The sequence below is a fragment of the Pituophis catenifer genome, unplaced genomic scaffold, assembly GCF_029215685.1.
Source record: "Pituophis catenifer annectens isolate HBS135680 unplaced genomic scaffold, rPitCat1.0.hap2 SCAF_4, whole genome shotgun sequence".
Classification (NCBI taxonomy): Eukaryota; Metazoa; Chordata; class Lepidosauria; order Squamata; family Colubridae; genus Pituophis; species Pituophis catenifer.
Genome location: NW_027256884.1, coordinates 90,713,711 through 90,738,648, shown reverse-complemented (window position 1 = coordinate 90,738,648; position 24,938 = coordinate 90,713,711). Strand labels below are relative to the sequence as shown.

The following is a 24,938-nucleotide window of genomic DNA, read 5'->3' as shown; positions in this document are numbered from 1 at the left end:
CATCTGAATTTTGATCATGTGACCATGGAGATACTGTAATGTGAAAAATGGTCATGTCACTTTTTTCAGTCCTGTTGAACAGTCAGTAAACAAACTTTTATAAGGGGAGGGCTACCTGTATTTGATTACAAGCTTTCCAGAAATGTTCAGTAGCTTATTTTAGAATGATGGGCTTCCCGATGAATTAAACTGTATCAGGAATGTATTGGTACATTAGTCAAATGGAATTCAGTGTTTCACAACAATTCAGGATGATTTCATTAATAGATTAATGATTCATTTAGCAATTATAACCCACAAAGTAGGATCAATATGACACTGTGGTGAGTAAGTAGAAATGAGTAACAATTATCAAGAAATTTTTAAAAATGCTAGGACTCAGCAAAATTTCCACCCTCTTCTTAACATAATTTTACTGACCACAATATAAAATAGAATTCACAGTCTGCCATTAACATGTCATACACTGCAGTAAGTATCAACAATATCCTTCTCTCTTTAGTTTGTCAACACGCAGAAAGAACTTCCACTGGTTAGAGGAACAATCCTCTTTTCCCGATTTCAAAATGTCCACAAGCCCTGATTTTTTTTACAGTTCAGTTTTCAAAGGTTTGGGCAGTATCTCATTATAGTTGCTCTTCCGTTTTACTTTATAAGTCAAGGCTTTAGAATACTCCTTTAGAAGTTGTTCCCAGTAACAAGAGATGTCCTCCATTTGCAAGTGGTCCATGATGAACTGGCGACCCCTAGGGACCAAACAATAAAGCAAAGGAATCAATTGCTTTTCAAATTCAAAACTCAATTTTGAATTCTAATTCGAAAGTCAATACAGTCAATTGCTTTTTTAATTTAAAAGCTTAAATATACATCTGGGCTATAAAAAAGAAAGCAGCTTAGCAGTCATTATGCCTATCCAGGAATCTGTAATTGTATGACTTATTCCTAAAATTTAAACAAAGCCAGGCTTATACATAAAACTCGACTTGATATAGTATTGAAAGTGCCACCTGCTGTAAAGAAAACAACAAACCTCTTCCAATTGTGGAAGTAAACATTAATGATGTATAATTATCGGTATTAAAACTGAGTATCATTTAAAGGTCTTCCTCCTGCAATACATAAACACATCCTAGCAATTATTTCTAAATGTAGATGCAATGCAAATAAGATAAGAGATAAGATAACTTTTATTGTCATTTTTTTCTGTGGGCACTCTGGCACATATTAAAAATGAAATTCTGTTGCCTGCTCTCAAAAGTGTACACATACATAACCCAGAGATATGCTATATACATACATACTGTATGTATATGTCTACACCCTAACATATAAATATTAATCACTGTCCATCTTGAATATATAGCGGAGGAAGCTTGAGCATTCACAAGGCTGATACTGTGTGGAACAAAACAGTGGCTGAATCTGGATGTTCTGTTTCGAATACCACGAGGCCTCCTCCCAGAAGGTAAGAAGGAAAACAGCTCGTGAAGAGGATGTGTAGTGTCCCAGACAATCCTGCGGACCCTGCTCAAGCAACGCTTATATGCTATATCCTGGATAGAAGGGAGTGAACTGCCAATAATCTTTTCTGCCATCCCCACCACTCTCTGCACCGCCTTCCTGTCTGAAGCAGTATTGCAGATAGTCCTCGAGTTACGTTAATTCGAACCAGAATTTCTGTCGCTAAGTGATGTGGTCATAAAGGGCGACATCAAATGTACACATCGCTTAGCTCCCCATTGCCATTGTTAACAAAATTCCTCAGGTTGTTAGGCAAGGACACACTCAAATCCAAGTCATTCTGGGCTTGGTCACTCTTAGGCCTGAGCCTCAGTTCTTCCAAAGTAAGAGACTGCCTCTCCTTCAACTTCCCCAACTGCCTATTCCCTACCACCTCTGCCCTTTTTGCCATCCTACACTTTGCCTTACAAGGTGGCAATCATCTCCAGCCTCTCCCATCAGTGCAGCGCAAAGCTGAAACTGCCCCATGAAGCTCCAGCCAATCCAGTCCTTGTCAACATGCACTGAGGTCTCTACTGTCTTGCGCTCTGCTGACCTAGCTGACCTTCACCATCTTCTTGCTCCTGCTGCTGACACGAGAGTTCTTGCCCTATACCTTATGAGGCAGCTGCTGGCTACAGAAGGCCATTTTCCCCTGGTCTCTGGAAGAAATGCATGATGCGGGACCTGGGAAAGAAAGTCTTGTGCAGCCAGCAACTGCTTTGTGAAGGGGCATGCTTCATCAATAGCAGGAGCAAGAAAACAGTGGATGTCAGCTAGGGTGGCAATGACTGTGAAATATAAGGGGCCAAAAGGATAGATGGAGGAAGATAGGCTGGTGGAGAACGAAGCGCCCCTGCACATATAAGTGCAAGCAGACTGCATAGCACCTAAATTTTAATCATGTGATCGTAAGGGGGCTACAAAGGCCATAACTTTGGGGATTGGTCATAAGTCCCTTTCTTCAGTATCACCATAAATTTGAACCATTACAGAACAAATTAATATTAAAGGAGGACTCAGTGGCTAAGATCCTGAGCTTGTCGATCGAAAGATTGGCAGTTCAGCGGTTCAAATCCCTAGTGCCCCGTAATGGGGTGAGCTCCCGTTACTTGTCCCAGCTTCTGCCAACCTAGCAGTTCGAAAGTACGTAAAAATGCAAGTAGAAAAATAGGGACCGCCTTTGGGGGGAAGGTAACAGCGTTCCGTGCGCCTTTGGCATTTAGTCATACTGGCCACATGACCACGGAGATGTCTTCCAACAGCGCTGGCTCTTCGGCTTTGAAACGGAGATGAACACCGCCCCCTAGAGTCGGGAATGACTAGCACATATGTGCGAGGGGAACCTTTACCTGTAGATATTTTTCGATTTTTAAACAAATCACAAAACATAATCTTGGGAAAGTCTTACGGACTTCATGATCAAATCTATTTTATACCAAGGAATTCTTACAATTATAGCATAACAGTAATAAGAGCTTACCTCTCAGAAATTCTTTGAGCAACATCATCATTTTCTCTTACAAATTCCAATAGCTCTCTGAAACACGTTTGGATAAAAATCAGAAAATATTAGTGTCTTAAGATTGACTTTAGGCAGAATAAACATGAGCAAACTCAGCAAGGGAACTCTGTTATGTTTAATTGGTTGGGTTGGGTTTGCTTTTTTTCAACTTGCTAGTTATGTGTTTGTTCATTTGTTGGAGTTTTAATTCAATAGAACTCTAAACCTTCCTTCAGCAAAAGCATTAAGATACAACAATAAAAATACAATAAAATACAATATAAAAATAATGCAATAAATAAATTAAATAATCAAATAATTGAGTTAGTAAAAAAGAAATTAATAAAAATAAATTGTACAATACAGAAATAAAATAAAGGAGAAAAAGGAAGCAAAACTATATAAATATGTGTATTATACATGTGTAAGACATGTATATGGGTAAACACACAAGCATACACACACACAATTTCAGTGAAAGATAGTATTTCATTACAATCATCCATACATAATCTATGTTTATAAACAATTCATTGATAAGTCACAAGTAACATCAGCTCTTCAATCCACTGAGCAATTGGAACCATAAATTTATCATTCCAATTGAAAGTTGGAGTCATGTAGAATTGGGCAGTTATGAAAACCAACTATCAAGCAACTAAATAAATGTATTAGCAGTAATAAGGCAGCAGAGAATCCAGTTTTGTAGTCTAGCCATAATTTCCAAGCAGTATGTATTTAATTTAAAAATATGTATAAAAGTATTAGATCTTGTCTTATTTTTTTAATTATTGTATAGTATAATGCATAATTTTCCCAGAGTACAATAGCAATACACTTAGACTTATATACTGCTTCACAGTGCTTTACTCTCTAAGTGATTTACAGAACCAGCATATTGCCCCAACAATCTGGGCGCTCATTTTACCAACCTTGGAAGGATGGAAGGCTGAGTCAACCTTGAGCTGATAAAGACTCGAACTGCCAAACTTCAGGCAGCTGGCAATCAGTAGAAGTAGCCTGGAGTACTGCATTCTAACCACTGCACCGCCACAATCAATTAAGGGTACGTAAAAACATATTTTAATAGCTGTATTCCCAATTGATCGCCACCAAAAATATTATGTACTCATTTCTTTCCTATGCAACAAAATAAGTCTGAAATAGTGCTTTTTTATTAAGCCGTAGTTTTATTACACATTCTTAAATTAACCCAATATCAAAAATTATCAAAATTTCATATGGACATTAAAACAGTTTCTCATTATTTAAACATGGAAATTGTCAATTCTTTATTCCAATCAGTTTTTAAAATATGCCAGTCAAAATTATTTATCAATAACAAGGTTTATGCAGATTAACTATGGGCTTTTCTGTCTCATAATATTTAGTGATTACTTCTAATAATTTAGGTGTGCCTGAAGCTGAAAATGCTAATGCTCCAAATCAAGATCTCAAAACATTCACCAATACTTTTTCATTTACCTGGGAGATATAAAAGATATTGTTTATGATGGCAATTGAGATCGAAATTGATTGATATATTTTATACATACACATACAGGCAATATTTAAAAACTGCCCATATGTCTCAGAAAATGACTCTGGGTAACATACAAATAGAAACTTGAAATTATACATAAATATTATAATAAATTAAATTAAAAATAGGAATAAAATAGGCCAATAATAGGCATCACTATACAACAAGGTCATAATGTACAATGTCATGTGACTGTGCAGTTTAGTGACTGGTTCTGGCCATCCTGGGTGCTATTGTTAAGCAAGAACTGTGAAGGTGAGGTTGTTAAGCAAGGACCTCACAATTTTTGACTTCCTGCCAGCATCCCCACTGACTTTGCTTGTGGGAAGCTGGCAGGGAACAATGGAAGTTATGACTGGGGCTTGCTGAAATCTTGTCATTCTGAGCAGGATGCTGACTGCCCAGATCACAATCACATAATCATGGAGATGTCACGATGTCTAGAATTCCAAGGACCACTTGAAACTACCACTTATTCAGTGTTGTTGTAAGTTTAAACGGTTGCTGAACAAGTTGGTTGTTAATCGAGACCACCTTTAACTGGAAATCCCTTTTATGACAACTAAATGTCTATTCTATAAAAATAGATTTCATCTAGTCTCAATCATATAAAAACCAGTTTAATCCAAGCCATGAAATGCATTCTGTATGAATCTACCTTTGAAGGTAACCCATATATTTTAATTCAGTTATCTCTGCCTCATTATTGATGATTTTGTCAAATATGATACATAATCCTAGTTTTGTATTATCATATTTTACATAAAAGCTATTAATACACACAAATAATTAAGCCACTGCAGTTTTAATATCTCACCTCACATTAGAAAGATCGGACTGAACTGGGATATAGTGAACCCAGGGTTTCAGTTGTGGATAGAAGAATTCTTGCCAGTCTTCTCCAACATGAAAGACCAAAGAACCACACAGGAAAAGGTGTTTGAAGCGAAAACTGGCTGCAACTCCTCGAAAATTGAAGAGGTATCTTATGTTTAAAAAAAAAAACTGCCTTAAATACGGCTCTTCTCCAATAATGAGCATATTTATATTTACAGTACAGAAAGATACATTTATTTTACTCTTCTACAAAGTGAAAGTTTATAGTATAATCTTAATGCTATATGATAAAAATATTCCATTCAAATATTGCCACAAAGAGGCTAAAACTAGAAACAGTAAATCCAAAGTTTAGGAGTCTAAATTGTTGCATCTTCTGCACCCTTCTATCTGCTTTTAATCCTTGCTCCTATTGAGTCCATATAAATACATTAACACACCATAAAGCATATATGTATATTTCAGCTAAAATGTTCACCAACATCTTAATAACCACAGTGGGGCTAAAAGAAATAGAGACTGCTTTCTGCCAGTACAAAAAAAAAGAAACAGTCTCCAAATGAAAGAATTTCCAATTTCTATTCTTAGCAATGTTTTGCTCTTTTCAAGAGATGCCAAGTCATTTAAAATACCAGCTTCTCAGTAGCATCATTTTATCATCTAAACATAACTGAAAATTATTGCTATACAACTCCAGGGGCCTGAGATGACAAACTCCTTTGGTTCTGGGTATCACAGCAACTACAGATAACCTAAGGAATTTAATCATATCAATTACTTATTAATGTTGAATGGCACACAGGAGATACAGAGTCTTAAGAGATTCCTGGAATGCATTCCTTGAATTACAGTAACCCAGCTGTAAATCGTGGATGACGGAAATTCATAGCACTATAATTCAAATACCAAGTAGAATATTTAGAAAAATGAAGTCTGCATAGTACCTGGGTACCTACGAGACCGTCTTTTGCCACCAATAGCCTCCCACCGACCAGTTCGTTCTCACAGGGAGGGACTATTCAGGGTACCATCAGTCAAATTATGTCGACTGGCGACTCCCAGGGGGAGGGCCTTCTCTGTGGGGGCTCCAACCTTTTGGAATGAATTGCCCCCGGAGATATGGAATATCCCTGATCTCCGTGCTTTCCGCCGTGCCCTCAAGACCCTGATGTTCCAACAGGCGGGGCTAAACATACGAACATGTGAATGATTTTTTAAATGTTATCTAATTCTGGGTTTTATTTAATTGACCAAACTAAGTAATAATTTTAATTAGCAATTTTATGATGTTTGTGTGTCTATATTTTTCTTGACTGTACACCGCCTTGAGTCCTAAGGGAGAAAGGCGGTATAGAAATATAATAAATAAATAAATAAATAAATAAATAGTACCAATAGCATTTATATGTTCCTAACTTATAAAAAAAATTAGAACACAACTAATTGTCCAGCTTTCACCATGAAGTTCAAGCTAAAGCAAACAGTTAAAATAGCACTAGCAGCTAGGGGTTATTGGATGGGAATCCTGGCTCTCAATGCCAATGTAAAAGCTAGGTCATCTGAGTTTAAGGCTAGTGACACAGGCACCAATGAATTCTGTGACAATTCCATTGCTTTCACTGAACTGACATGCATTCAGATATTTACCAAGATTGAATCAAATACTTACTTGAATTTACAATGGTCTACCAGTGGAACTTCTGTTGCAGGTGGTCTCCCAAGGGTATCCTTTAAAAAAAGTTTAAAAAAAAAAGAATATGTTTCTAATCACCTTCCTAAAAACTATAATGGAAATGTTATACCAAAAGATGCAGTAATACACATTTTCCTAATTTTTTTCAATAGAATATATGATTAAAGTTGTTACTGTAAACCAGAAAATCTAAGGACTAACTAGATATGAACTAAATATTCAGTTCATTAATTTTCTTAGAGTGAAGCCATACACAAGCTTTCTTATAATGTTCATTGATTTTTTTTCTTCTAAATAAACATTCATTCACACACACAAATGCTGTGTAGTACTTTTATTTCACATATGCAACAAGCTGTGGTTTTCTTTAATCCATTTTCCTGTCTTGCACTGATTAGAACTGCCATATTTAATATAAGTTGTTTATTTATTCAATTTATATGCTAATCCATTTTTGTAGACTCTTGAGCAGCTAGTCAGACATGCCCCAAGACGTCTCATCACTTTCCATATAAATAACTGCAGCTGTGAACTGTTATTTTCAATACAGAATGTTTCAAAATACAGAAATAATTATAAATCCTTAAGGTTTTTAAACTATGCAGATCTCATATTGACCTAAATGTTAATGCCAATACTGGACATCTTTCTTTTATATGACGAGATCAGTGGTGGGTTGCCCCCAGTTTGGACCGGTTCGCAAGAAGCGGTAGTAAAACCAGTGGGAGATCCCGCCCACTGCCCCAGATGTCATCATCGGCGATCTGCGCATGTGCAATCCCATTGTGAACTGGTAGTAAAGCTAAGTAGAACCCACTCCTGGACAAGATCCAATACCAACATATTAGTAGAAACTTGAGAATAAACTAAGAATTTTACTATAGGTGCCAAAATGCATCTCCAAAAATGGCTTTGGCTTATCTGCAGATTGGCTTATCCACAAATATAAGCAGTAATAATTTTTTAAAGTATCCATATTTGCTAAATATATTCATATATAAGCCCATCCATGACCATGAATCAGCAGATTGATGGATTTTGATTAAAAACTTTGATTAAAAATACCATAAAATGTGGATTAATATATATCGATGGGCAGCACATTTTTCATGGCATTTTAGTTTAAAAAATTGAGGGTTGGCTTATACATAGATGGGCTTATAGGGGAATGTATACATTACAATAGTTCCAAATCAGCTTGAAGGATTAGATAAAAATAGCAGGTGCCAATATATTCAGAATATAGTATTAATTTCTTCCTCACCATCCCCTAGCTTCTCTATGTGTATCTGTAAAAATACATTTTATAGACTGGAAATTGTGAGGCAAGACCCTCAAAACCTTACTAGATTTAAAATAATTTTTGTGGGCTAGGAGATGGAAACATGTCACTGAATGAGATCACCTGACAGTACTGGAACCTTAAAAGACTGCTGCCCTATGTTACATTATTTTGTATACGTAATAGGCACTACTATAATTAGACATTAAATTCCATGACTATGAAATAAGCATGCACAGTAGAACATACTAGGAAAATAAGTTCTTGTTTGCACAAATCAGACAGATACTGTAATTATTGTTATTTAATTTACCCCCTGTGGTGCCAAATCAAGCATCCTGATGTTGGAAAAAGAGACTAAAGGTCAATCAGCAAGAGATTAAAAAAATGTGAAATAATCTTTTTGATATATCTTTAGCGCCAACATATGCCTAGACCAGTGATGGCTAACCCTTTTGCCATCGCGTGCCAAAAGTGGGGGAGTGTGGGGTGGTCGCCCACACCCATAATTCTATGCACCTCCCCCCGCACAAGCACGTGTGATCCCCCCATGGTCCCATTTTTGTCATGTGATGGCACGATGGGCCCGGTGGGCCCGTTTTTCACCCTCCCCAGGCTCCAGAGGCTTTCTAGGAGCCTGGGGAGGGCAAAAACAGCCTTCCCCATCCCCCCGGAGGCCCTCCAGAGGCCAGAAACAGCCCATTTGCTGACTTCCGGTGGGCCCAGAAGGCCCAAAAATCAGCTGGCCAGCGTGCACATGCGTGCTGGAGCTGAGCTAGGGCAACACTCGCATGCCCACCAATATGGCTCTGCGTGCCACCTGTGGCACGCATGCCATAGGTTCGCCATCACAGGCCTAGACTGTATGAATATACTATGCTCATAGCAAACTCTTACAACAATGCATACCCCTTGTCATATTCACAATAAAGTCTTATTTTAAAACTTCTTTACAAAACTTCCTTTAAGGGTTACTTCTTGCAAGTAGGATTTGAAATCAGTCCACAAGCAATTCAAACACACTGGGCATGTGTATGCTGGACTAATAAAATCCAGGATGGTATTTGGGTTAGCATGATGTAGGTGTATTGCTAACATTAGGGTTTCAGATATTTTCAGGGTCATTCCCATATACCATCATATCAAGCCCTGTGTTCCATAGCAATAGCTTATATCTTATATACCAATATATAAGTATAAAACTCATATAACTGCTTCACAAGTATACAACTTATATACCGCTTTACAGCCGTCTCTAAGTGATTTATAGAATCAATATCTTGCTCCCAACAATCTGGGTCCTCATTTTGCTGACCTTGGAAGCTTAGAAGGCTGAGTCAATCTTGAGCCACTCAGAATCAAACTCCTGGAGTGAGCGGTGAGTTTGCCTGCAGTACTGCATTCTAACCACTGTGCCACCACGACTCTTATAATCACAATAATTGCTCAGCTTAATCAACTTTACAGTGGCTGCTGGAATAATTAGATTGTGATACAATTTATTGATTTACTTATTTATTTACTGAAGCTTATATACTACCCTAATCAAAAAGGACTCTGAACAGTTTACATTCCCCCTTTGTTTGGGAAAAAAGTATAATACAAACAAAGAAACAACTGACAGCAGAACGAAAAAAATCATTAAAAACATGTACCCTACTATACATGTATCAAGAACATCATGATGTATTTAAAGGAGCTTTCACATTTAAATATAAAATTAGTTGTATATTAAAATAAATGGTACAAGTCCAGTGGCAGTTACACCAGTTTGATAGTAAAGGGATCGAGTACAGTAAAATAACAGCTAATTTTCAATCTGTCAAAAATATATTCATTCCGGCTTCCGGCTTGGCTTCCGTCGCCGTCAGATGGTCTTTTGAGACCGCCAGCCCCGTTGCCCGTAAAGAGCCGCCTTTAAAGCTGAAAGGCGGCTCGAAAAACTCCATTTCCTCAAGGAAATGAGAGACAGAGCAGGCGAGGGCAGGTAGAGCCCTCTGCGAAGTCCCCAGAGTTTTTGTTTTACTCTTGGGGACGAAGCAGGATTAGGCTCCCTATTTCCGCTCGCCGCTGCTCCGGGCTTCAGGAGAACTCTGCCTTTTTGCAGAGCCAGGCGATGGGACCAGACCAATTAACGGAATTAACAGATTATCTGAACAAGTAGGAGGAAATCCGGATCTGGGATCTTAAACTGCAAGTATTTCTAACCCCAAGACTGATTCTAAAAGTAAAGGAGAATGAAAGGAGGAAAAAAGAAAGTTTAAAATGGCGACTGGCTGAGGCTTGTGAAGAGCTGAAAGTGAAAGTCCTTCCGTTTGAGACGTTACAAAGTATCTAAAACAATAGCGCTGGCTAGGAGTGAAGAGAAAAAATTCTTATTTTATGCCTCTTCCTTCTTAGAGACTTGATATTGATATTGTCTGGAGAGAAGTCTTTTTCTTTAAAAAGGGCAAAAAAAAAATCTGTTTGTGAGGCAGGATGGCGTTAAAACTGACAAAGCCAGATAATCAAGCTGTGGGGGGGGTTTTCCCCCATTTATAAATCACATGAACAGTATTTATGAAAAGTTTCTTAGATGTAATTATGAAGATGGATAATGAGTTCAATTTAGAAATAGACTCTAAAATGAAGGAAGTTGATCATAAGATTTATAACTTGGACAATAAAATACAAAGAATTGAAAATGATTTAACAATGATACAAGAAAAAAGCCCAGAAGCAGAGCTTAAAAACCTTTAAAAAAAGCTGACTATAAGACTTACAATGTAGATAATATAAAACAAAGAACTGAAAATGAAGCCACAATGATGCAATTCAGATTCATGGAATTTGCGGTCAGAATAAGGGGAATACAGGAAGATAAAAGACAAGATTTGAGAAAGGTGTCTGCTGAAGTTCTGGCTGGGATTTTAAAGGTTAGTCCTGAAGAGGTATCCTGCAAGATTGATAAGGCTTACAGAGTTAATTCCTGGGTGGCAAAGCAAAGGCAGTTGCCTAGAAATGTGGTGATTTACTTTACTGATAAAGAAATAAGAAATGATATCGTGCAAAAGTCTTTTAATTCCACTCTTGAAATGCATGGAAGGAAGATTTGGATATTTAAAGAGCTGCCATCCAAGATGTTAAAAGACAGAAAGAATTTCGGATTTTTGGTGACTGAGCTAAAAAAACAAAACATCCCATTTAGGTGGGATGTTCCAGTTGGTATAATATTGAGATATCAAGGAGAAAGATATCACCTAAATACTGTTGAAAAAGCGGAAGAATTTTACTACAAGCTTTTTAAAATGGGTTCAACATCTCCATGTATAACACACGAGAGGAATGAAGAAAAGCAAAATCAACAAAAGATTGAAATCCAGGCTAAGCAGATGGAGGTGGAGGTAATGGAAAAACAACAAGTTACAGAGGCCTTTGTGGATGAGTCGCTTTTGGATTCTCCTTCAGAGGTTACAGTTGGACTATCTATAAATACAAGAGAGGCAGCTCTGGATTCTACTGTGATGACTTATCAAAGTATAGACCAGCATGGAAATCAATCACTTGATACACAACTCATAGAAAGGCAACCAGGATGGAGATCTAAGCCACAAAAAGTTAAGAAAAGAAGAAGCAGGTCTTACAAAAATAAAAACTTTTAGACTAAACAACAGTGTAATGCCAGTTATGTAAGAGACGATTGAATATATGAAAACATAGTTGAGGCAAAATATTGGTTTATACTATTTTGATGAGAGTGACAGATCTCTGCAGTGCTGTACTTTTGGGATGTGGAAGATGGCCTTAAATTGAGTGGACTGGAACTTTCTATTCTGGACTTTTTGACAAATGGATTACGTTTATGTTGAGCTATAAGGCAAGAGAACTATGGGATTGGGGCATGCAGAAGATCTGGCTGTTACCCCAACACGGTGGTTGGAATTAATAATCCAGATGGAAGACATTATAGAAGACACTATATGGAATATAAATATAAAGTCACTCGGGTGGTTTTTTATATATGAAAACATTTACTATTGATGGGGGCAGATGGTAATTGAAGATACCGAACATACTGTTGGAATTAGGATGTGATGTTACCCTAACATGGGTAATGGAATTAACAATCCAGTTGAGAGACATTACAGAAGATGTCATATGGATTACAAATTTAAAGTTATTTGAGGATTTTATATATATATGTAAATATTTTTTTAGTGGTGTGGGCAGAAGAATAAAGATAGTGAAAATATTATGTATGGTAGACCTGTAGGAAAGTGGGTGGAGACAGATTAGTTTATTGATTGTTTAGTTTAGGAAAAGGGATGTTATGTTATATCAATATATGTAAAAGATTTGAATTAAGAGATATATGTATGGGGGAGGATGAGCTGAAATTGCTAAATTAGGATTTATTATATAATTTTACAGCTGAATATTATTTTGAAATGTATAGTATAAGGGGGATATAATAATATTGTTAGAAGGGTGGAGATAGGTTAGTTTACTGATTGTTTAGTTTAGGAAAAAGGATGTTATGCTATATTAATATACATAAAAGATTTGAATTAAGAGATATATGCATGGGGGAGGAGGAAATGGATAGCTTATGAGCTGAATAGATGAAATTGCTAAATTAGGATTTATTATATTTTACAGTTGAATTTTGCTTTGAAATGTATAGTATAAGGGGGATATAATAATATTGTTAGAAAGAAAGGGTCAGTATATGGGGGGGTGGAGTAAAAAGGATGGTAAAGTATTATATAATCTGTTATTAACTTGGGTTTTATTTTGGAGAAGCCATAGGGGGAGGGGAGGGGGAGGGGGGGTTAGAGAGGAGGGGGGAAAAGAGGGGGAAAATTTGTATTTGAAAAACTTTTTCAATTATATATATATAAATTGATACTATGCCTTTACAGGGAGGAGATGGGTGTGGCCTACTGATGACAGCTAACGAGCTAGAAATGGATCTATTTAGGTCTCCCACCTAGCAGTGAGAGCTTGCTAGGTGTTAGAAAAGAAAAAAGCCCAGAACCGAGTAGATGAGATTCTACTGAGCTGGAGCTACAAAAAAACCTTGGCTACGTAGGGAAAACCTGGCAAGAAGAAAAACACACATAGACCCTACGAAGAAGTAAGAAAATTGATACTATGCCTTTACAGGGAGGAGATGGGTGTGGCCTACTGATGACAGCTAACGAGCTAGAAATGGATCTATTTAGGTCTCCCACCTAGCAGTGAGAGCTTGCTAGGTGTTAGAAAAGAAAAAAGCCCAGAACCGAGTAGATGAGATTCTACTGAGCTGGAGCTACAAAAAAACCTTGGCTACGTAGGGAAAACCTGGCAAGAAGAAAAACACACATAGACCCTACGAAGAAGTAAGAAAATTGATACTATGCCTTTACAGGGAGGAGATGGGTGTGGCCTACTGATGACAGCTAACGAGCTAGAAATGGATCTATTTAGGTCTCCCACCTAGCAGTGAGAGCTTGCTAGGTGTTAGAAAAGAAAAAAGCCCAGAACCGAGTAGATGAGATTCTACTGAGCTGGAGCTACAAAAAAACCTTGGCTACGTAGGGAAAACCTGGCAAGAAGAAAAACACACATAGACCCTACGAAAAAGTAAGAAAATTGATACTATGCCTTTACAGGGAGGAGATGGGTGTGGCCTACTGATGACAGCTAACGAGCTAGAAATGGATCTATTTAGGTCTCCCACCTAGCAGTGAGAGCTTGCTAGGTGTTAGAAAAGAAAAAAGCCCAGAACCGAGTAGATGAGATTCTACTGAGCTGGAGCTACAAAAAAACCTTGGCTACGTAGGGAAAACCTGGCAAGAAGAAAAACATATATATATATATATATATATATATATATATATATATATATATATATATATATATTCATTCCTTTGAAATAGAAAAACTTGAAATACTAATGATCGTCAATATTTGAAACTTCATCTGACTTCATAATGGATTATTTTATTGTTCCTTACAACAGAAAGGAAAAAAGTAATAATAGCATTAATACTAATAGTAATAATAACATTTGAATAGTATTCAACGGTATTTACTTTTTCAGATTTCCAAGCTTGGTTCTTAGTGTACTCTGCATCAACAAGATCTGGATTCTCTCGAGAAAGAAGAATGAGGGGATCCCGTTCTGCACTTGTCCTACCACAGAAATCACACAGAACTGTTAGATTGGCTTTTTTCCAATTTGGCACTTTTCAAATAAGTTGGTCAATAAATCATATCATTCTATAGTGAGCAAGTGAAAATTATAACTAGCATCCACTGGTTTTCTGGGACTCTCCTTGGAGAGATCAGAATGTCAAAAACCTTTTATTTGATTACTATTAATGTGTCTCTCCACATATGGAGGTCTGTGGAAGCCTACTATTAGTTGGCTTCCACATACTCTTGGCATGGTTTTATGTAGTAAAAGCATTCCTGAACATAGCAGTAGCAAAAGCACTGGTGCCAAGAAAATAACAGAGATAAATCCACATATTCCCCAGGAGTTGATATCAACTCAAGGAAAACATTACCTTTAAATACATATATTTCAATTGGACCAATTTAATTTCCCTGAGTAGTGCAGTACAACAGAATAATTATTAACAAGATTAGGACTATCAAAGTACTTGAAAGCTAAAAATGCTCACCTGGATCCTCGAAAATAGGCTTTGGAAATTTTCTTCTTCCAGGGCCATTTTTCTGCTGAGCTAAGAATATTTTGATAAATACACCATATTAAAATACTGACATTAATAGTAATTAAAAATGGTATGCTTGTTTTTATTCATTTACTTGATTCTCTTGATCTAGTTTCAGGACTTCTGTGGTGAACAAATCCTACTTTAGTTTATATTTATGCAGTAATATTGAAAATTAAAAAGGGCTCACAAATGTTTAAACACCGTTGTACTTCTGATATTGTGTTTCTGTTTACTTGAAGCTCATTGGGTGGAGACTAAATAAGATGGCAAAAAGAGAAAGAGGAGGTTGCTGCATTCGGTCCCAGAATTATTCCCAACAGCATCTACCAAGGAAATGCTATCCACCAAATCAAAACAGATCTTCATTTTAAAATCTCTGCATGTGAATTTCCTGCTGACTTTCTAAAGTTAGCTTTTTTCTCCCCATGTGCTACCTTCTGCATGGATTTTTGTCAATCTGAAGCACAATTGTATCATTTTAGATGAACTTAACCAACATGCATTTCTTTGGAATTATACAGTCTATAACTAAATGCCTGCAGCTTTCATTTAACAAAGTGTAAGTTATTGCTCAATGAAAACTCTTCAGAATGAGGAACTGGTACACAGGGCCCTATTACAATGCAAATTTGGATTCTCTTATTTTTTTAAAAAAAAAATACAACAAAACTATTATCTTCTCAGACTACCTTTGGAGGTTTTCTCTCATTAGGTCCCAACGCCCAAGGCCTGTAGGATATATTGGCCAAACAGCTGGTCCCCCTTCCCAAAATGTCCAGGCAGGGTACATAATATCATAGTATTCTGTAGTCTTTCAAGAGAAAAAGGTGAGCAAAGCATGTTAGTTATACCAAAATGTTTCATTCATACAAGAGATTCAATGAAATATGGTATTTGTCCTATCTAATGTGACTGATAGGTAATAGCTCTCTGTTCACTCACCTTGCTAAAAGATAAAACAGGCACTCTTGGTTTCATAAATTTGGCTACCTGAGGGTAGTCCCGCACATTGATGACCATCTCCATATCAGGAAGGTTCTGAATAATTTCCAGGATGAAGTGCTCAACCCCACTACATCTGTAGGCAATCAAATATCAAAATGTATTTTTATTTTATTTATTTATTTTTATTTGATTTTTATGCCGCCCTTCTCCGGAGACTCAGGGCGGCTTACAATGTGCTAAGCAATAGCCTTTATCCTTTTGTATATTTATACAAAGTCAGCTTATTGCCCCCCACAATCTGGGTCCTCAATTTACCTACCTTAGAAAGGATGGAAGGCTGAGTCAACCTTGAGCCTGGCGAGATTCGAACCTGCAGTAATTGCAGGCAGCTGGTCTTAATAACAGGGTGCTTTAGACCACTGTACTACCAAGGCTCTAAAAGGGTATCTATGACTAGAATACACTGGCTATGTTCACCTATCATACTAAGCCATGGATTATTTCAACCCGTTTTTTTTTTAAAAAAAAAAAATACAAAGTCAACCTCACAGATGATCAAAGCAAGCAAAGGAGTTCACTTGGACAGTTCTTTTTTTTCCTTTCCTATTTAAAATGTTCTTGCTGAAAGAAGTTTGGACAGAGGATCAAAACAAGCCCAGAATAAGCCAGGAAGGCCACAGTCCAGAGCAAGAATGTAACATGAGTAAATTTCTCAGACAAGTCTCTCCCCAGTTCACACAAGGATAAAGGGGGCCAGGGGAGGGGAAAATCACAGACTAACATCAGTCTACCCTCTTTCCCCCAAAATAAGACATCCCCTGATAATAAGCCCAATTCAGGCTTTTGAGCACGTGGCAATAAGGCCAAGCACTTATTTCAGGGTTCAAAAAAATATAAAACAGGGTCTTAGTTTTGGGGAAACATGGTATTATTATAGTTTTACAATAAAGATAGTACTGACCTATAAGGCATAGGTTTCTTAGTCTGATCTACCTTGAGAGGCTGACACTAGGTCAACAAAGTAGAGTTCCAGTCTTTCTGGTGGTGCTGTCTCCTGATTTGGCCTACCTCCAAGAGTTGATAGAGGTAAACAAATGGTGCCCAATTTATTCATGCTGCTTTTATGTCATTTTAATTAACTTGAATCTAAGCAAATTAGATTACATTTTTGTTTTATTTTCGTTGAATAGTTGTTAACATTTGAGTAAACATTTACTCAATAGCATACATCCACAATGCTTGTAAACAAAAGGAAAAAAATTCAAAAGGAGAAAAATTTATCACATTTTCTTAAAATGTGTATAATTAAAAAGACCTTTTTTAAAAAACATTATTTTCAGAATGTGGAATTGTTCCCATGCATACAATGCACATACTAGTCTAATCAGTGTCAAATACTAGTAATATAAATTTTCCCACTAAAGCTCTTGTATAAAAGCTAAAGTGAATCTACCTGATTTCTATGCCTCCCATTTCTTTTCCTTTACAGCTTTACTAAAATCACTATCTCATCACTTCCTTTAAAGCTAAAGGAAGTATATATTTCTTAATTGCAATAATAGCCTATAAATTTTTGGCATTTCCCCCCTTTGGTTGTTCTAAATCGTTATCTCTTGTATTTTCAAAAGTGCTAGAATTCTAAAATTCTAATCTCCTTATTAGAAAATAATGGTTAAAACTGTTACCAGAAAAATAGCTGATTGTTGCTCTATTTATTCTTTATTGAGAGGCTCTATGTTATTATAAAAATATTTCTTCTTTAAAGATTACTTCTCAGAGGGGTTTTTTTTGGTAACATTAACCATATCACCACCATATAACAATGGGGGCCCCATCCCCCAGGCCACAGCCTGGTACTGGGTCATGGTTTGTTGGAAACGGGTGAGCGTGTGAAGCTCCATTTATGCAAACGGTGGCCATGGGTGAAACCATCCCCCCCCCTGCTGTCCACAGAACTGGAAAGGTTAGGGACCATTGATCTAAAACACATAACACACTCAACTTGCAGTCCTAAATAATATTTCAAAGAGTCAAAATTTCAACGTTTTGTTAAATGTCAAAAGAAGTACAGACCTCCTATCCTATGGTTGGATGTTCCATAAGAGGCAAAATGGTTCATCAAAAGTAAGATGAAGCCAAAGTGGTTAAAAGAAAATGTTAAAATGGGCTCAATAACCAGATTGAGATTGGATAAAAATTACACCATTCCAGTGACAGGAATAGGATGGAAACATTGCAGAGATCAGAATCTGGGCTGAGCAGGAAAAAAACAAACAAGGAAGAACCATACCATTAACTGACAGTATAAAGAGTGCTTTTTGTTTTACTCCCATCATAAAGCACATAAAATAAAGCCAAAGGCCTCTGCCTGACAATCCAGCAACTGTAAATAATAATACTTTACAATTATCCTTTTCCCTCAGAGGTATTTATTCCTGATTTCTTTTAGCTTTTAACCCGTATCATCTCCTTACACAACTAAAGTGCAGTGTCAATATTGATTTCTCACAAAAGCAAATCCAATTCCTACGTTTCAAGCAAGGCAATACAAAATTGGTTAGTTCCTTTACATTAGAGTTCAGCCCTTTCAAACACTTTCTGCTCAATGACCCATAAATTAATGGGGCAAGAGGATTTTCCTGTGTCTCTCTCATTCTCTTTTTGAGTTTGTGATTGACAGATTTCATATCTTACCTTGCAGGGAACATGCAATCGTGTTCCCGGTATAACTTCTTCTCAATGATCTGATAGTGTGTCCCAAGCTTTCGACTGATTGCTTCCGACAGCAACTCCTCAGAGATTCCATCTCGAAAAGGAGCCAAGTCTTGTTCCCTAACTCTAAAGTGAAAGAGATTGTTAAATATTATTAACATACTAGAGGTTAGTTTAATAACAGTTAACAAGAAGGTTAGGAATACAGTTTTGCTTGGCGAAGATTCAGTGCAGATTTGGAATCAGCTCCACTAATGGGCAACGTGAAGTAGCAAATGAGGCAGAGAAGGTTCAGTGGTACTTCCAGCTACCTCCAGTCATCTCCCCAACGACTTCCATTCTCCAGAGCCTTTGTCTTGGTGGCTGTTTCTATAATGTTCGTCTGCTGAATATAGTTCTTTAACTTTGTCGTGGATAGATAGCACTGTTGGGAACAATCCAACTGGATGAGAATGCAGAAAGGCAGGCCGGCCATGCCATATATTTTCATGAGTTGTAAAATATTGAATCTTTTTAGGATGATCAGTAATCAAGCTGCACTTATGTATGACATGAGCTTCAATTAAATGCTAGTATAGATCAAGAGATTTAGGTTAAACAAACAACATACAGAGCAGTCTCCATGGTAAACCACCATTCTGTTTCTGCTGGAAAATTCTTTTCTTAAACTTTAGTTTTTATGACCGGCGGCCCCTCCTTTAGTAGCAAATACTTCAACCAATTTTCTTCTTGCACCTGTTCATTATTCTTACAGGTTAGCCTGGCATTACTTAAGCCCATTCCTATTCATGGAACTGCTTTAACTCATTAATATTTGAGGAAGACATTCTATAGTTGCATATTTCAGATCATGCCAAAATATCTTAATTGGGTTAAGGACTGGTGTCGGCTCCAAAATTTCTTCTACTTCAGCCCTTATATTGTAGATTTAGTAACCAAGATAAACATGGTATAAAGAAACTTTCAATGATTCTTTGATTTTGCTTAATATTAACTGAACCAGAGAAATATTGCTAGTTTAATAAAATCTGGGCTTAGCACAACTAAACGCTTTTCATTCTATATGAGCAGTGGCTGGGACCCATTGATCCCTTGAGGCCCACTTAAATTTATTCATTTTACTGCTGTTCTATTTTGCTCTCTTTCTATTCATTCTAAAATGTTTTTGTACTGACCTATTTTTTTAAAAAATGTTTCCATTATGAAATTGTATTGAATTCTCTTTTATAGCAAAATGCTGTAAATAATATGTACAGTTGATGTTTTTAAATATGTTTTTATGCTTTTTAGAGAACCTCTTTGGGATAGTTTATAGAAAATGGTTTAAAATTCAAGCAATTATGTACTCCAATCTTAAAATAACTTACCAAGGTGTAATTAATAAAGGTATAATTACTTTTAAGGAAAGGGTATTCAAAGTGAGGATGGTAGAAGAGATTATTATAAGTGCAATTTTAATTTATCTGAGTGAGTTTTAAAATAAATTAAAAATTTGCAATAAATACAAAGAAAATATTTATTTTATTCTGTTATTATTGAATATATCAATCAATTTTCTGTTTATTCCAATAAGTAACTTTAACCAATAAAATACAAAATATAAAAAAATACAATTACAGTAAAAGTTAAATAAGTAATTAACAATTAAAAGCTTGGAAAAGAAATGATTATTGTCAGTATATAAGGGTTCATGAATTGGAATAGATATGGTAACAGGTCAGCCAATGGGGACTGTTTGGTGACCCAGATGGCTCGGAGCCTGGGCGTGGTTTAGGTTCACTGATCTGTATATATATGAGTGCTTATGTCATTCTATAGCCTCTGTATTATATAGCTTCTGTGATTATTGATTCTGTACTTCTGGATTCTGAGTTCTGGTTCTGGCTTCTGCTGTATGATATTGTATATAAAGAATTTTCTTATATAAATGAATCCTGCTGAATTGTTTACTTGTGTGCTGGTTGGATTGCTGCAAACTCTAACAATTATCTTATCTTAAATACTAGACATATCTGGGCCCTGGGGAAGCCCTTGGGGTCTATTGTTTCAAGAGTATATTTTACTTGTTTAGAATCACATATATTAATAAACTCCAAAAAGTGTCAGGATCTTGACCCTCAGCATAGCAAGGGGAGATATGATTACCTCAGGGTGGCATGACTATAGTAAAGGTAAAGGTTCCCCTCGCACATAAGTGCTAGTCGTTCCCGACTCTAGGGGGCGGTGCTCATCTCCATTTCAAAGCCAAAGAGCCAGCGCTGTCCAAAAACTTCTCCATGCTCATGTGACCGGCATGACTCAATGGCAAAGGCGCATGGAACACTGTTACCTTCCCACCAAAGGTGGTCCCTATTTTTCTATTTGCATTTTTACGTGCTTTCGAACTGCTAGAAGGCAGAAGCTGGGACAAGTAACGGGAGCTCACCCGTTACGCAGCACTAGGGATTCGAACTGCTGAACTACCAACCATTCGAACAAGCTCAGCATCTTAGCCACTGAGCCACCACGTCCCCTAGCACAACTATGGTAAGCTTCTGCAAATATGGTTTTTGAAAATGGTTTCTTGAAAGAATGATTATGTTGCAGAAAATAGCAACAAAGTTGATAAGGGGACTGGAGGCTAAAACATTAAAACTAAAACAGTTGCTGGAATTGGGTATGTCTAATTTAATGAAAAGAAGGACTAGGGGTGACATGATAGCCATATTTCAATATCTAAAGGATTGCCACAAAGAAGAGGGAGTCAACCTATTCTCCAAAGCACCTGAAGGCAGGACAAGAAGCAATGGGTGGAAACTAATCAAGGAGAGAAGCTACCTAGAACTAAGAAGAAATTTCCTGACAGAACAATTAATCAGTGGAACAACTTGCCTCCAGAAGTTGTGAATGCTCCAACACTGGAAGTTTTTAAGAAGAGATTGGACAACCATTTATCTGAAATGATGTAGGGTTTCCTGTCTGAGTAGGGGATGGACTAGAAGACCTCCAAGGTCCCTTCCAACTCTGTTATCCTGTTGATTATTCTGATTTAACTAAGGTGGAAGCAAATGCCTCTGAACTCTTCCTCTCAACTACACAGGGAAAAGGGAAACTAAATCTTAAATACTAAACCATGGTTTAACTTGTTGACAAAACCATAATTGTCTGTTTACATCATAATTGCTGGATTCACACAAAATTCTAAGTGACTCATGTTACAGTTAGCATGGTGCATAAAACCATGCTATAAATGGAAGAAGTAGAAGTCAAACTGCACTGATATTCCATGAAGATATGGTTTAACTAAAGTTTATTTAACTCTGAGCAAGATTTGTAAAAGATGCTAAACAAAAATCAATTATGACACAGCAATATATGAGAACTCTGTATTCCTGTAATTTACAGAATTACAAAGTATCCAGACCATTTTAACTGTGTTAAAATATACATTTTATACAAACCCAGCCAGTACTGATAGTTCCATGCAATCTTGGATGATTCAGCTGATTTGACAAATAACAATGAAGTTCTTAATGAGTAAACCTGTAATCAGAACACAAGTCATGGATGGAACCATCAGATACCTTTGCTTTCTTACCTTTGATGGCACTCACAATTATCTTTCACACACGGGCTGTAGTTCTTCACTGCCTCGTCAATTTGAACAAGGAATTTTTTCCAGTGTGCATCTAAAATTTAAACAGAAATAGTTTTACAAATTTAATTATTTCCACTGTGTTTTTGATGCAGGAAGTGCAAGGTTTCCATATACAGTATGTTCTGTGAATACTGTGCCTGCAATATGAATGAAATTGGATTTATAGTTTTATGATTAAATTATTCATCTTTTCCTCTAATACTTGTTCCAAAAATAAGAAAACATACAAACCTCCCCCAAATGATTGAAATCTTTTCCCCTAAATTATACAATTAAATAACTGCAGGAAAAATATATTACGAACTTCTTGTTAAATACATCAGGTAAGTATATTAAAATGTTTGTCTTGCAATATTTTTACTTCGAATTAATGTATCGTTCTATCTTTTTAATTTACTTTGAATCTTTAGCACGGTGAACATTATTTTTGCTCTTTTTTCCTTGAATAATGTATTTTTTTTTCATATAAAGTGCTCTGAGTTCTGAAAAACATGAGTTAGCCAATACGTAGATTAATAGTGGTACATTAATTGGATTTGAAAGAAAAAAGGGACCTGCAAACTAGAGGCAGATTAAAGTTATAAAATTTGCCTCTAATTTGTGGTTTAATTCAACCGAATAAATGATAATTTATTTGCACAGTATAGTTTTGATCAAGCAGGTTAATGTATCGCACAAGTAAATGAGATGTAGGAGTACAGGTAACTCTCCCTGATAAGCCAATGTATTTTTTAAGTTCTTTATTTACTCAGTGACTGACTATTTATTTATTTATTTATTTATTTATTTATTTATTTATTTATTTCTTGCGATTTATATGCCGCCTTTCTCCCTAGGGACTCAAGGCGGCTTACAAAATGACAACTTCAATACAAATCACAATACAATACCAAATTAAAATCAGTAACCCAATTAAAAACGATTTAAAATTATACCAGTGTACCCCCAAACGGATCAGTTTAATTGGCGGAAGAGCCACGTCTTCAGCTCGCGACGGAAGGAAAGAAGGTCGGGGGCTGTCTTGAGCTCAGTGGGCAATCCATTCCAGAGGGTCGGGGCTCCCACAGAGAACGCCCTCCCCCTGGGGGTCGTCAGCCGACATTGTTTGGCCGACGGCACCTTGAGGAGGCCGACTCTGTGAGAGCGCACAGGACGATGGGAGAACGGCTGGAGATGGTCCTGCAAGTACCCCTCTGCCAAGCCACAAATTCCTTTCTGGTATCATCTACATTTATGCCCACAGTATGATATGGTTTTAAATTCACAAGCATTTAATCTTGTGAGTAAAAGTATGTGATGACATTTTTATAATGCTGCATTACATTATTCTACAGTCTTATGACACATGGGACTATAGAGTCCAGAGTCATGAGCTGGAACCAAGTTACCATATATTAAAGGCAACAAGTGAGCAGAAATGGCTTCAGTTCCATCTCTAATGTCCAAAGGGGATAAAATATACTCCAGCAATACTTCTTAAATGATTGCTTAAACAAGTTTACAGATGCAATTTTACCTGGATAAACTTTTCTTTTTCATTAATTATTTAATATGCAGAAAATCCCCACCTGATTCGGAAAAGTTGCTTCAGAGGTAAAGAGCAAGCACAGGAAAAGATGTGGCTTCTCAAAACGGACACAGACATGTTATGTCAAAACACTTTTTTGGGGGGGTAACTGAATCAAAGTGCTGCACTGTCCTAATAAATTACAAAAGCAAATGCTATTACATCGGTTTTTTGTGATTAAGATTTCTCAGTCTTGTTTTCTAATATACAAAAAAGTAATGCTTCCAGATGAGTGAAACTCCTAGAATTCGTCGTGATGCCAAAGATTTCTCATAAATTGTAGGCTATCAGGTCGTAGAAAAATCTTAATTTAGTATTTTAATTCGGTAAATTTATTTTTCACTAATTTGCAAAACAGTATAATATTGAAAATAGTTAAAGCGTATTAGGAAACAAGTTCCAGGTGAATGTTCAAATCTCTGGCAAAACAAGAAAAAAAAGGAAACTTATAAAGTAATACAATATGATATTGGCCTCTGAACAACGAATGACTCCAGAAAGTCAAGAATGAGAAGGTACAGAAAGAATTCCTTGATCCCATAGATTAGCACACTGCAAAACAAAATTGTATCGAGGTACGTTTCGGTCCCATTTTGCTTCCGATCAGTGAAAAATTATCCTAAGAACACTCACCTGCTGAGCTACTTCCCCAGCACACAGTAAACAGAAACAGAATACAAACATGCGAAATCCCAAGAGACAATTGCAGACGCCGCATCACGCCGAACACCAAGCTACAACTTTAACGCATGCGCCCTCACATCCTCCCGAATTTCACTGGAACAATTCATTGAAAAAAAGGAAAAGCCGATTGTACTAGCCCCGCCTCCATCGATAGCAGTTTATACGCATGCTCAGAAGTAGTGTCCCTCCGCCGCTGCCGCCGCGTTGGTTTATGGGTTTTGTAGTTTATTAACAGAAAATTAATATTGTATTGTGCATCATCGCGTATTGACAAGAAGAACCATGTTTAATCCCACATTCTAATATATAAAGATGTAGATTACTGAGATT

The 24,938-nt window shown here is 36.7% G+C and overlaps 1 protein-coding gene across 1 annotated transcript; it reads right to left on the bottom strand.

The window, feature by feature from the left end:
• Positions 1-301: 301 nt before the first annotated feature.
• POGLUT1 (protein O-glucosyltransferase 1) lies at positions 302-24,668 on the bottom strand. The gene is made up of 11 exons (XM_070943716.1): positions 24,558-24,668; positions 22,298-22,388; positions 18,703-18,846; positions 16,006-16,141; positions 15,753-15,874; positions 15,010-15,069; positions 14,416-14,515; positions 7,054-7,112; positions 5,365-5,532; positions 2,984-3,040; positions 302-746 (listed from the first exon to the last, which is right to left on the bottom strand). The coding sequence occupies exons 1-11, from the start codon at positions 24,640-24,642 to the stop codon at positions 590-592; spliced, it is 1,179 nt and encodes a 392-aa protein (XP_070799817.1). The 5' UTR covers positions 24,643-24,668; the 3' UTR covers positions 302-589.
• Between the last annotated feature and the right edge of the window lie 270 nt (positions 24,669-24,938).